Source organism: Drosophila montana, unplaced genomic scaffold (genome assembly GCF_035044405.1).
Source record: "Drosophila montana isolate Dmon_TW-CO22-7 unplaced genomic scaffold, ASM3504440v1 contig_2747_1, whole genome shotgun sequence".
NCBI classification, from domain to species: domain Eukaryota; kingdom Metazoa; phylum Arthropoda; class Insecta; order Diptera; family Drosophilidae; genus Drosophila; species Drosophila montana.
The window spans coordinates 333,501-346,587 of NW_026997619.1; the positions used below are offsets into that span (position 1 = coordinate 333,501).

General features: G+C 37.7%; 1 protein-coding gene across 6 annotated transcripts in view; it reads left to right on the top strand.

The window, feature by feature from the left end:
* The window catches only part of bru2 (bruno 2), a 69,000-nt gene that overhangs the window by 31,727 nt on the left and 24,186 nt on the right, over window positions 1-13,087 (top strand). For 2 of the 6 annotated variants that reach the window (XM_064684469.1, XM_064684468.1), the window contains exon 2: window positions 1,403-2,023. The exons of the other annotated variants lie outside the window; for them this stretch is intronic. In XM_064684469.1, coding sequence (XP_064540539.1) covers window positions 1,594-2,023 — 430 coding nt within the window. In that variant the 5' untranslated portion in view covers window positions 1,403-1,593. The remainder of the gene's footprint in view (window positions 1-1,402; window positions 2,024-13,087) is intronic. 6 annotated transcript variants of the gene reach the window in all.

Here is a 13,087-nt window from a genome sequence, read left to right on the forward strand (position 1 = left end):
TATAATCAAAGCCGAACCATTAAAAAGTAAAAGAAGGTTTTGAGCAATAGTTTTCCATTTTACAAAGTGAATAAAACACTTAATCATTAAGAAATTAATTAAATATGTGTATCACAGCTCCACAAGGAAAGAATGTGTTGAATCATTTTCCCAGCTCATAATCCCAACAATTTAGTTATCATGTCTCAGGTCGGTAAACAAATGTAGACAATGTCTAAACAAAGAACATCTTTGTATTCCAATGAATTTCAAAGATGATCCTCTATATTATAGAGAATAAATGTTATTACTCTGAGCTATTAAAATGGCATATTATGATCGAGTCAGCTTTCTCTTCTTGATATTTTAGTTAGAGAGAATTTCACATAGTAATAAACCAACTGCGACTTTACTTGCTGTAGTTGTTATTGTTGTTGTTGTTGTAAATAAATAAGCTTAAAATTTCACAATTCATTTAGTGTTATGTGTCGACAGTTGTTTAGTTTCGGTTTCGGATTCCGCAGCTAGACAGACACGCCCCTACACAAACAGACACCCGCCCCTCCCTTATACATAGGCCTGGGTTATACAAGCACAGACGTTCGTTTCTTTGCAGCTATTTTCAAGCTGATTAGAGTCAGGTGTCATATTATGTACCTAAATGCTATATATTGCTGTTTATAGGGAGAGTTAGAGAGAGGTGTTTACCTATGGGCGTGGCATTTGTGAAATTCGCTTTGGCCTGAAACAGTTGCCTGGAAAGTTCGGTTTGTTTAGCTGCTGCTACGTTTAATAGTTTTTTATACTTAATTTTTATTGAAATTTTTATTTGCTGGTTGGCTATTTTTGAAGTGCAATACGAAAAAAGTGCACATAAAAATTGTTGAGGCGAAAGCCCTCTCGAACAAGGCAACAAAATCATTTCATGAGCTGGCTCCTAACTGGCATTAAATGCAAAATCAAATAACTGTGCTATGTGATCCCCATAATAAGCTTAATAACAATTGCAAATATCGTTCGTGTGTGTGCGTAATATGTATGTACATATATACATATTTGTATGTGGCATGCCTGGCACATTAACGCTCGATATGATGCGACGATATGCAGCAAATTGAAAGTAAATAAAAAATAATAACAATCGTAAAGAAAGAGCAGAAATAAAAAAAATATACGTTATTACAAAAGCAAACGGGCCAATATGGCAAATTAATTAGTTATACAAAAATGGCAGACCATGAAAAAAGTTTGCGACAACAACAACAAAGTTTTATAATAAGAATGCAACACGCGCGGCGTATTAAAAATAAATTACAAAAATAAAAAAACAAATGTATGAACATATTTTGTTTTTTATTTATGGCAAATAAAATTCAAATTATGCACAAGTGAATAATTGTGGCATTTTTTTTTATAATGGCAGCTCATACTAAATAAATAGAAACATGTTTACATAAACTACATGAATGTATTTATTAAAAAGAAAAAATAATAATAATAATATAGCTTGCATTTTAATATAGCCCAAGAGGCTCATAAAAACAAGTTGCCCTTCTGTGTGTGTGTGTGTGAGCGCGCGTGTGTGTGTGTGGCGCCAAGTACGGCCACATAAATATGAAAAATCCAAATACAAATATCATGGAATGCAGCATTGGCTTAAACAACAACAACAACAACAACAGCAAGAGTACCAACAACAACAACAGCAGCAACGGCGGCAGCCTCACAGCGTCCAATATCAACGGAAACGGAAATGGCAATGTTAGTGAGCTGCAGCTGCGCCCTCTATCGTCCAAAACAGCGCTAACAACATGTGCAACATCAGCAACAGTCCAGCCCAACAACAACAACAATAACAATAACAGCAACAGCAACAGCAACAACAAATTGTGCGGCTCCGGCATGTCGCCGCACTCGCCACCCCCGCAGCAGCAGCAGCAGCAGCAGCCCACAAACATGGCCATAAATGGCCATCAGTCGTATCCGGCGATAACGGCAACGTATTGGCTGCCGCCACCAAATCCGGCGCCATATTTAGTTCCAGGTAATTAGTGTTACTTGCAGCCATAGCCGAAAGCCCCATCTCGGGCTTACACTAACTCCAGCTACAGTCGTCAACCCCCCTCCCTCCCTCCGCTTGCCTTCCGCAACGAGTTGCCTGTTCCGAAATGTTGCAAATTATATTTTCGTGTTTATTGTAAAGCTCGCGAGGATTACACTGAGCAAAATGTTGTTGTGCTTTGTGAGCAAATTAAATACACACATTGTCAGAACATATTCAAGCTTTCAATTTCTCAAGCTAAGCATTAAACTCTTTTTTTAAGAACATTCTCCTTAAATCTGAAAAGTATGTTGAGCACAACAGGTATATTCTCAATTTAAGAAGTTTTTAACTTCCATTCAAACTGTTTTAGGCTTAGTTTAAGTCAATTTGAAACCGTAGATGCTTAATTTAAGAAATTTAAATAATGAAATCTAGAATGATTTATACTTTTCTCAAGTAGGCTAATTCATGTTTAAAGTTGGTTTATTTTTGTTAATTTTCAATAAAGGTCAATTCGTACTTAATTCAGAAAATGTTTAAAATTTAAGTATACAAATTGTTGTTTAAACTTTAAAGTCATTTTACTTGTTTCAAGGATGTAAATTCTTGTTCAAAGTTTTCTTCCTTACCCTTAATCCTTAATCCAGGTCAATTCGTACTTAATTGAGAAATATTTAAGAACGAAATGTACTTCTAATATGAAGCATGTAATATTTAAATTCTTATTTAAAGTTAGTTTACTTTTTTCAAGTATATGAATTCTTGATTCCTTTACACTTTTTCTTATTTAATCGAGGTTAATTCTTACTTAATTGGTCGATATTTAAAAACGAGATGTGCTTTAACTTTTAAACACAAAATGAACTCGAGCTGAAATGTACTAGAATTTCGAACAGCACTTTTTCTCTGAGTGTACAAAACACGGCATGAAGGGGCACAAGGAGCAGCCAGCATGGCTCGTGTCGTGTTACATGTGTGTATGTTCGTGTGTGTGTCGTTGTATTTTATTTCCATTCGCTTTTTTTTTTCTCGTATTTTGCTTAGTCCCAGAATCGCGCTGCCAAGTGGCAAAATGTTAAGCCAGTGTGTGAAGCTGGGGCTGGATTTTAATGCTGCCTATAGCATATCGGTATGTGTGTGTGTGCGTGGGTGTGCGAGGGTGGGTGTGTAGGGATATGTGTGTTGTGGGCGTTTGTTTCGGGCATCGGTTGCATGCAACACAGCGGCGCCTCGTTTTTGTGTGTAATTTCATTTGCAAACGCCACTTGCTGGCTGCTAATTAAATTTTAGCTTTGTCAGGGGATTTGCACTTGGGGCATGTGGAGAGCATTTTGTTTGTCCTTTTTGTTGTGTCAGTTGTTGCTATTTTGTTGCTGTTAACTGTTGCTTGTGACCCGCCACAATAGACAATTTGTGGCATATCGGCGGCAGCAATGGGCTGAATACCAATACCAATAAATCATATAACCCTCAAGTCAAAGAAACTCCTAAGTTTAATTTATGCTAGTTATTGAAACATTTAAATAATCTTAATTATTTCACTGAGTATATAACTCAAACAAATCCGTTTAAAACTTATTGCAAGTCAGCTGAATTGAATTTCATATTTACATTTAGGATTTCCTGTTCAATATGAATTCGTTGGTGCTTAGAACCAGCTAAAAGGAAGCATTTTAAGGCTAGAACTGGTTAGGTTAGCCGATTGACAGTCGTTTAATTCAATTCCCGAAGTTTACTCGTAATTTTCACATTATTTTTTTAATGCGCAAATTTTTATATTTTAATTTTCCTTTTAAAAAAAAATTTTTTATAGATTTTAATTGAGCTTTTAAGCTTTAAATTAACGATTTAAGAGATTATTTATTGTCAAATCTATTCTATTTTTTATTTATATACAATTAACGGCATTGAACTTTTTCTATTATTTATTTCCTCATTTATCGAGTAATGACAATAAAAACCTAGTTAATCGACAGCTAAATAATGATTATCTGATTTATATGCAAGCCTTACGGTTACAATTGAATTTTCGCCCATCAAGTAAAGTCTATCTAGATGCTAAAATTGTTTATTGTAAAACCATTTTCTAACCAACTACAGCAAATGAGTGCTGTGCATGCAAATCAATAAGTTAACGATCTAATCCATTTCCGCTGTTGCGACTTGCATACAGATTGCTCCAAATATGGCTAATACAAGCCCCCCCCCCCCTCTCTCTCTCTCTCTCTCACGTGTTCTTTAAGTATATATCGCCCTCTCCCTCTCTCTTACTCTGTCTCTCTTTTTAGTTAAGTTTTCTCAATATGCTTGGCTGCAAGCACATGCAAAATATCTAACCTCAGGCACACACACACACGCTCGCACACACAGCTCATTTGGGAATAGCTATTGGGGGAATTTTGGGTATTGCTGGCTTGCTGCTTGGCTCTGTAATTCGTTGCTGCAGTGGGCGTGGCAGAGGCGTTATTTCGGGGGGGGTCAGCAAAATGCTGAGATGCTTTGACGCTTCTATCGATGTGGACGCTGCTGTTGTCGTCGCCGTCGACGCTGTCTAACTAAGCGCATGACTTGCATATTTATGCGATATATGCGAAATGAATTGTTTGTTGTGCTTGTCGTTGTTGTTGTTATGGTTGCTGTTGTTGTGGTTGTTGCTTAAAGACGCGGCAGCACTGACAGGCAGCAAATAATGATAATAAATAAGCAGCGCCACGTCAAAAGGCTAAACAAAAATGGTTATAAATAAATAAAGAACCATTCGAACGAATGAGTGAATAGATGAGTGAGTGAGTGAATGAGTGAATGAGTGCATGAATAGCCCTGTGCAAGGCGACAAACTCAAAGTCCGGCGAGCACAACAAGTGCATGCGATGTGATATTTTTAAAGCAATTCGATGCAGCAGACACGTTCCCCAGCAGCAACAGCAGCAGCAGCAGCAGTAAAAGCAGCAGCAGCAGCAAAACTAATCATTTTATGAGCAGATCAAATGACAGGCAGAGGGAGGGGCTGAGGAGGGTAGAGCTGACTATGCTAGGTCGGGGCACAACAGTCAAAGTCAAAATGGCTGTCAGTCAAAGTGAAACGTAGCAGCCCGTGCAAATAGCTCACGGAATGTTGGTGTGCGTGTTTGTGTGTGTGTGTGTGTGCGTGTGTGTTACATAAGTTTGTCTGTTTTAGAATTTTGTGGCAAACGCATCGGGTGCGAGCGAGAGCAGCTGCAGGTGCCATTATCGCCATTTCGCTCGCACGCAACGTGCGCAAATGTGTTAACATAAATGTAACACGTTTCGCTGTGGCAACAACCAACACGAGCAACAACAACAACAACAACAAACCACAACGAGCAACCAACAACAACAACTAGAACCCTGCACGTTGCCATGTCACGTAGCTGCTTTTGCATGTCAGCTGCAGTCGAGGGGTGGCCCGTCACAACCGGGAGAAGATTTTCGCCAGCAAACGTAACTGTCACATTGGCAAGTGTCAAGAAAATTGTACAAGCTGCCTCTTTTTTTTCGTAGGAAAACCCAAAATTTGTTTGCACAAATCAACTTAAAATATACCAAAATTCTATTTGTAACCAACTGACATGATCTCTGGTCTAAAGCTGCGGCTAATGATGATGATGAAGATGATGATGCTGGCGATTTGGTTGGTAGTTTCAGGTTTTTTAGCAACCATTTGCTAATTACAAAAATAACACGCGTATGAGCATTGTGCATACGTTAAATATGAACTTGATTTAAATTTGACTCAGTCAAAACACACAAGTTGAAGTTAAGAGCAGAAACTGCCAGAGGTTGGAGAGAATGAAAGAGAGAGGTAGAGAAAAGAATTTGCAGACACAAGAAAACTAGATAGGAATCGAAGTGTTATGCCCAATAACATCAGGCTAATCTGGCGAAAGCTCCTAGATTAGAATTAAAAACTAAGAACTTAAGAAATAAATCAAATATCAACCTTATGATAACTTATGGTACCTAAAAGCTGCAGCAGATCTGAAGCTTTAATGTGCCTTAAAAGCTGACTGCCTGTTGAATTAATCCATTAGTTCAAGATATTTTTAAATAAATACTTCTGGAATTTGACTAAAATTCTTAATTTCAATATTTTTTAAAATGCATACAACAAGTTTAAGTATAAAGGAAAAAAGTCTTAAAAGTTTCCCTTCAAGAAGATATACTTCGATTGTTGTAAATGTTTATAATTTCCAAGAATATGTTTTCCAACTCTTTTAAACTCATTTATATATAAAATACAGAAACGAGAGCTAACTAAACAACTATTTTGTGTGGCAAAAAAGCTTTCGATTAAATATTAAAAGCAAACTTAAAGGCACTCTATCGAGAGTAAGAGCGAAATATTGAAGCTTTTAGGTGCTTTTAGGTACTCAACAAAAATTGTAACAGCCAAATGTTGAGTGTGAGAGAGAAATATTACATTTTTTATGTGCTTTAAAAGCTTCCGCTTAAAGTGAATAAAGTGCAGAAAGTCGTGCAGTTTTAATGTGCTTTCAAAGCTGACTGCTTAATGATTTTAAGAAAACATCTCACACAATGAATTCTCTAGTGTAAGGCAACTGGCGAAACTTTCATGTGCTTTGAAAGCTGCTTTGCAACACTAACACATATATATTAGAGTGAATACAAAACGATTGAAATTTTATTTGTTAATTAACAAAAATAATATGATTTACTTAGTGAAGACCGCAGAAAATGCAATTTTCCAATATATTTTACGGTATTTTGACAATTTCAATTGTTTTCATTGAATCTGACTTGCTCAGCTCGTACGGGTCAAGTCAATTTGTTTGCAGCTAATTTCCTGGCCTATTGAAAATTTTACCATGCGCCCACTCCTAGCACACACACACACACACATACAGACACACTTGTAAAACCGAAACGTCAAATGGCAGACAAGTGACCAGAGAACACAAATACGAGAATTCTGTGGGACCCTTCAATGAAAACAACAAATATTCGATTGTTGCTGCTGCTGCTGCTGTACATTTTGCATAGACAATGGTGCGATAGACAGACGACAACAACAACAATGACAACTTTGAATGCGTTACAGTTCAATACAGACCGTCAGAGTGGATAAAACCAACGGATGGAGGTGTACCGGGGGGTAGGGGCTAGGCCAATAGGCGGCGCATTGGCCGCTCGATCGAATGTGCGTCCCATAAGAACGAAATTAAATTCTGTCGCGACAATACAACATGCGGAATACGTAATCAATTGCCGACATCGATATAAATACAAATATACATTGGAGCAGATACACTATTATATAAACAAATACAAACGTATCTATATATAATATATATATATACATACGTATTGCTGTAACTTCATGCCGCATCTGTATCTGTGTCTGGTTCAACACAAGGCCCGTGCATATATTTACATTGCCTAGAGTACATAGAGTCGAAAGCATATGCGAAGCCGAAATAGCAAACGAAAGTTCTTACAAAATACTTTTTTGAACCTTGACAGGGGACAAACGAAAACAGCTCATGCACATTTATTGCCTATTTATCTGAGCAATCGTGTGCGACTGTTGATGTGAATTAGAGATGAGAGACCCGCTTGATGTTTTTCTAGCTGTAACAAACTCGCACGACTTAACATGCGGAATTCGCGCTGAAATTGAAAAAATAAGTAGACATAACACAACCTTCAGCTGACCTCACGCAACTCTACACGACTTTAAACTGAATCCAGCAAGACTTAAGACAAAACGCGACCTCCAATAACATTATGGAACTTACACAGGTTGTTACAGAAATACTAAATAAATAAAAGCTCTCAACACGACTGAGCACTACTGAGCACGACTCTATTTTAAGCTTAACACGACCTTACACGACTAGAACATAGTACAACAGGTGCTCAGTACGTCTTAAGGCGACTCAACACGAACGAAGGTGACAAGTAACTTATTCGAAGGCGCTTTAGCACGACTGAACGCGAGTCAACACGACTTAACACGTCTTAGGCCAATTCTTACACGACTTAACACGATCCAAAACGATGCAGACATGACTAGACTTTAGCACGACTAAACCCGACTTAATCTTCAACACGAGACAACACGACGCCGGCATGACTATTGAGGGCTTGGCACGACTCAACACGATTTAATCAGAATTTAACAGGACTCAACTAAACTAAGCATAACGCCGACGTGAATATAATGGCCCCTAGAACGACTTAACACGACTTGATCAGAATGTAACACGATTCAACACGACATCTAACTAACTTTACCGGGTACCAACACGATCGGAACGGCTGAATTCGATTATAATATTAGTCAAAATATTACCAAAATCTACTTAAGTTTAATTGCTAAGTACAAAAACTATCTCATCATATAACAATATATCATTTTTTGTTATAATATATATTGACTTCCCATATAAAACTTAAACTATCTGCTTCATTATTGCGTGTTTTGATCGTGCTTGAAATATTTAATTCATGTCATGTTACATACAAATCTGACACGAGCTCATCCTTAACATTAACATCTATATATGTCATGTGAATGTGTGTGTGTGTGTACAGCTGTCTCAAGCACATTGTTCAACACTGTTACACACAAGAGGAAGGGTGGGACACTCTGGGGTCGCACTCAACTTGAAAGCATTTTGAATTTTGCATATGCAATAGCCAATAGTCAAAGTCTGCCCTGCATTCCGCCTTTTGTACCGAGAGCAATGCTTAAGGGGCGCATATTTAGCATAGACAAGTTTTCAATTGAGTGTAGGTGAGTGTGAGAGTGTGTGTGTGTATTTGGCTGTGTGTGTGATGCTAAGCTATGCAGTAAAGTAAAAGAGAGAGAGAGAGAGAGAGAGAGAGAGAGAGAAAAGAACGATATGCTTGCTAATTGAGCGAAGCTCTTAATAAATGTACCTTGACTCAAGGGCAGCTTGTTAGAGCTGTCGGATAAAAAGCAAAACTGAAAGTTGAACTAAGGCAAAAAATTGTTAAATTAATATTTCGAGTCAACAATTACAGGTAATCAAAATGATAGCCCGTTGATTACACGCCACAAATACAATTAACCTTAATAAAAGCTAACGACAGGCGCGTTGCCAACCGCTGCGACAAATGTGCAAAATCATTTAAATCAGTTGGCAGCACCCCCTCCTTTCAGCTATCTATGTGGCTTGCCAAAAAGTGAAGAGGCGCAGGGGGCGTGGCAAGTCGCTTTATTCTTTGACCGGACGGCGTCGTCGACAGCCAGCAGCAGTTGGAGCTGAAGCTACTTGGGGGCACAGAGCTCGGAGTGGCAGCCCGAGCCAAAGCCAGCACGTTTCGATTACGTTGGCAACACTTCCGGGCCGCGAGCGCCACAATTTCCGCAGCGCCCGCGCGTTGTATTCGTTGGGCAGTCGCCAAACTGCCAGCTCTGAGCAGTCAGCAGGCGACAGTCGGCAACGTCAACGCGATTGGGCATCTATGGGGCAGGATATGTTTTGGTGGCGTTCATTTCAACAGCTGCTCGAAGGGTTCATTTGTGTGCATATAGTGTATGTGCTTATATATAAATAAATGTTTTTTTATATATACCCTGTTGGCATAAACATTGAATGGGTATATTGTAGAAGAGCAAGTGTATGTAACAGGAGGGAAGCATTGCCAACCACATAGACAACAGCCGGCTCGGAATTTTCGTGTATCAGGCACAGATCAAGTTTATGTCAGAAGTAATTAACCGACGGCTTTTCCTTGTGCATAGAAATATAAATATGATCGATAGCTTCCTCGTTTTCTATAAATCGATCAATATGTTGCTAATCGATAACTTCCCCGTTTTCTATAAATCGACAAATATATAGATGATCGATACATTTTGTATAAATTGAGAAATATATGTATGACCGATAAATATATAGATGATCTATAACTTCCCCGTTTTCAAGTAATCCGTAGATAATCGATACTTCTCCAATTTTCCATAAATCGATAAATATATATATATATCCCATGTATTGCATAAATCGATAAATTTCGATTTCCAGCGACTTGCATGTATTGGAAGATTTTTTAATTTATTTATTGGAAGTGATTATGTATACTGCAGCAACTTGCACCCGTTACAGGGTAGCTTCTGGTCGTGCATTATTGACTAGTGTGTCTTAATATCGTGTTGACCGAAACGCTTTGCCCTGTGCTGCTGTGCTGCTGGCTCATTCAATTACCGCTGCCCGCCAGCAGTTCCTATTCTAATGTGCCACCGATGCTTACCCCCCCCCCCCCACCGCCGCTCCCCTCTTGCCGTAGCAAGAACTCCTCCCTTTTGATTTTCTCAAGTGCTTGGCTGGCACATTGCCCTGAGTTCGAAAGATGAGTGGATGCAATGCATATGCGACTGTTGCCAGACAACGGGACAGCCTATTGACTGGCCGCAAGTCTTTTATTATAATTTAGCTTTTACATATATATTTTTTATACATTTTCTATTTGTTTTTTCCCCCAACTGAAGCACTTTTAATATGTTGATATGAGTCGAAAGTGCGCTTTTTGTGTAGCTCAAGTGTCGGGCACTACAACAAATTGAAACATTCAATTTGAAAAACTACTTGTGCGTGGATCTGGCACTGAATTCAATATTGTGGTCAAATGTTTGCCTTACGTTGTGGCTGCATTCCTTGGCTAGGCGATTAATGCCTGGGCATAATTAGTAAATTAAACCAAATACCAGTTAAGAACCAAAGATCCCATTGAATAGAGCATTGCGCACAAATTATTTTGCTCACTTGGCTGCAACTCAAGTTTGGCATTTCATTATCGAAATGCATTTTGACAGACGGCTAAATCTTAAAATTGATGCCATGGCTTAAAGTAGCAATGCAATAGGAAGGGAGGTGCGAGGAATAAAGTGTTGCGCATTTTACACTGGGAGAAAATAATATTATAATTCTAATAGTTGTTATCATAAGTGAATGAAAACAAAAATTACAATAAAATAATAATACATAATATAAAATAATTAATAATAGCCATGGATTCCAAGTTAAGAAATTTGGGTATAAAATTAAAGCTTTTTGACAGGGTCGGATTTTATAACAAATATTTAGGGCCAATATTTGAAAGATAAATAACAAAATATTTCTACCCATATTATTGTATAGTCAATTTCATTTTTTTTTAACTTCTTACAATTAAATAAACTTTAATTCAATTGATTTTTTAATTTGATACAAGTTTAATGATAGTTGGCGAATGCAATTATAATTCAGACTAAATAAACGTAAGTTCTCGAACGCAAATTATGAGAAGCTATTAGCATTAGATTGTTTATACTTATAGAAGTTGCTATAGTACACTACAAACAAATGTATCTCATAGATACATTTAGTAAAGCTCGTGAATTTTGCACTGTACTCATTAAGTTCGTCTTTCAAGTAGCTGTGATTTTTTTTTTCTCATCTGATTATTTGGCTTTTGCATTGCTGCTGACGTTGTTGTCGGCCGTGTCTTTACCTGAAACTGGTTCTGGTGACGCACGTGCTGCCTTAATGCTCTTAATGCTGATGTGAGACAATGAGCGCTGCTCTCTGCGTATTCATAAGATACATATTCGCTTCATACTTGACGTCGTAAAGTATCTTGTGTCATTCGCATTCGACGCCACAGAGCGCTGCACATTTAATCTTGAGGTGTTCTGCATATTTGTGGCTTTGGCGGCAGCCTCACGTCTAAAACACTTGGATTGTCAGTCAGTCACTCAGTCACTCAGTCAGTCAGTTATTCAGTCGTGTGTTTGGCAGCGAGGGAGTCTCGCATACTGACAGCCCAGCCAAATGCGACCAAATTCTCTCGACGTTGTCGCTGACAGTCGTAAATTCTTTGAGATACTTTTTTTTCTTCTCCTCACAGTTGTAACTTTTGCGCTGCTTTTTGATTTGCCTCAAAATTATTCGCCATGCGCTTTGCATAATAATCAACAGGGATTCTCGCACAGCCACTGAGCTAAGCTGAGATAGCATTAGAGAAAAAGAGGGAGAGCGAGAGTGGAAGAGACAGTTGTGGCATGCTAGGTGATTACTTTGTTGCCCTGCGAATTGCAGCGCGGGGGGCGCAAAAAAGAATGTAATATGCGACTTGCCTTTGATTTAAAGTTGAAAAACTAAGAATTGCCGTCATAATAACATTCAGTCTGAATTGATTGAAGGCTTGGGCTAATGATTGAAAGCTTGAGCTAATGTCAAAGTAGGACGAATGCAATTTTTGAGAAATTCGAATAAAATGTTTTTTTGATAAACGTAATTCATTGAGATATCGAGCTAAATCTAATATAATGTGTCGCTCGCAAACCGAGATAATTTTTCACGTTTATGAAAGTTCAAAAATGAATTAATTTCGGAAAATATACATTCCTGCAAAGCTTTAAAATCAAATTTAAACAAATTTTGTGCAATTTATAAAAAACTTAAATTTTATTTGCCTAAAATTATTTACTAGAATTTGGAAAAATTCCAGCAAAAAGGTTTCTACCTTGATTTCTAACCTCAATATCTTAATTATGATAGTTTTTGTGCATAATTAAATTTGTAGATGCCAAGTCAATATAAATATATTATTTCTAATATGAGTAAGAGGGGGCAATACAATTATTGCAAAAACAACTTTAAATGCAGAATTAGCAACAGGGTTAAGCCAAGATTGAAATACAAACAATCATAAGAAGTAAATTAGTTTTGAGCAAGTTATGGAAGCTTGCCATCTAGGCCCTCCTAGACAAGGGACATAAGATCCCTACATTTCAAAACCTTTACGTTAATTTGTTAATTTCTCTTTTAACAAAGTGTTCTATAAATACAGAATTTATCTCCAGAATAAACTGTGCTGAAAATAACTCTAAATCGGAAAATTTGTAAGAAACTCAGGAGCAAGACATAAGACACAAGCCTTGTTTATTTCTAATTAGGATTTTAGCATAAAACATTGCGCCTCCAGAGTGTGGGATGCAATTTGCATGATCCGTGGATTTAGCGTTAAACGTTTTCAATTATAACATAAACACATGGCACAGAAGACGCCCAA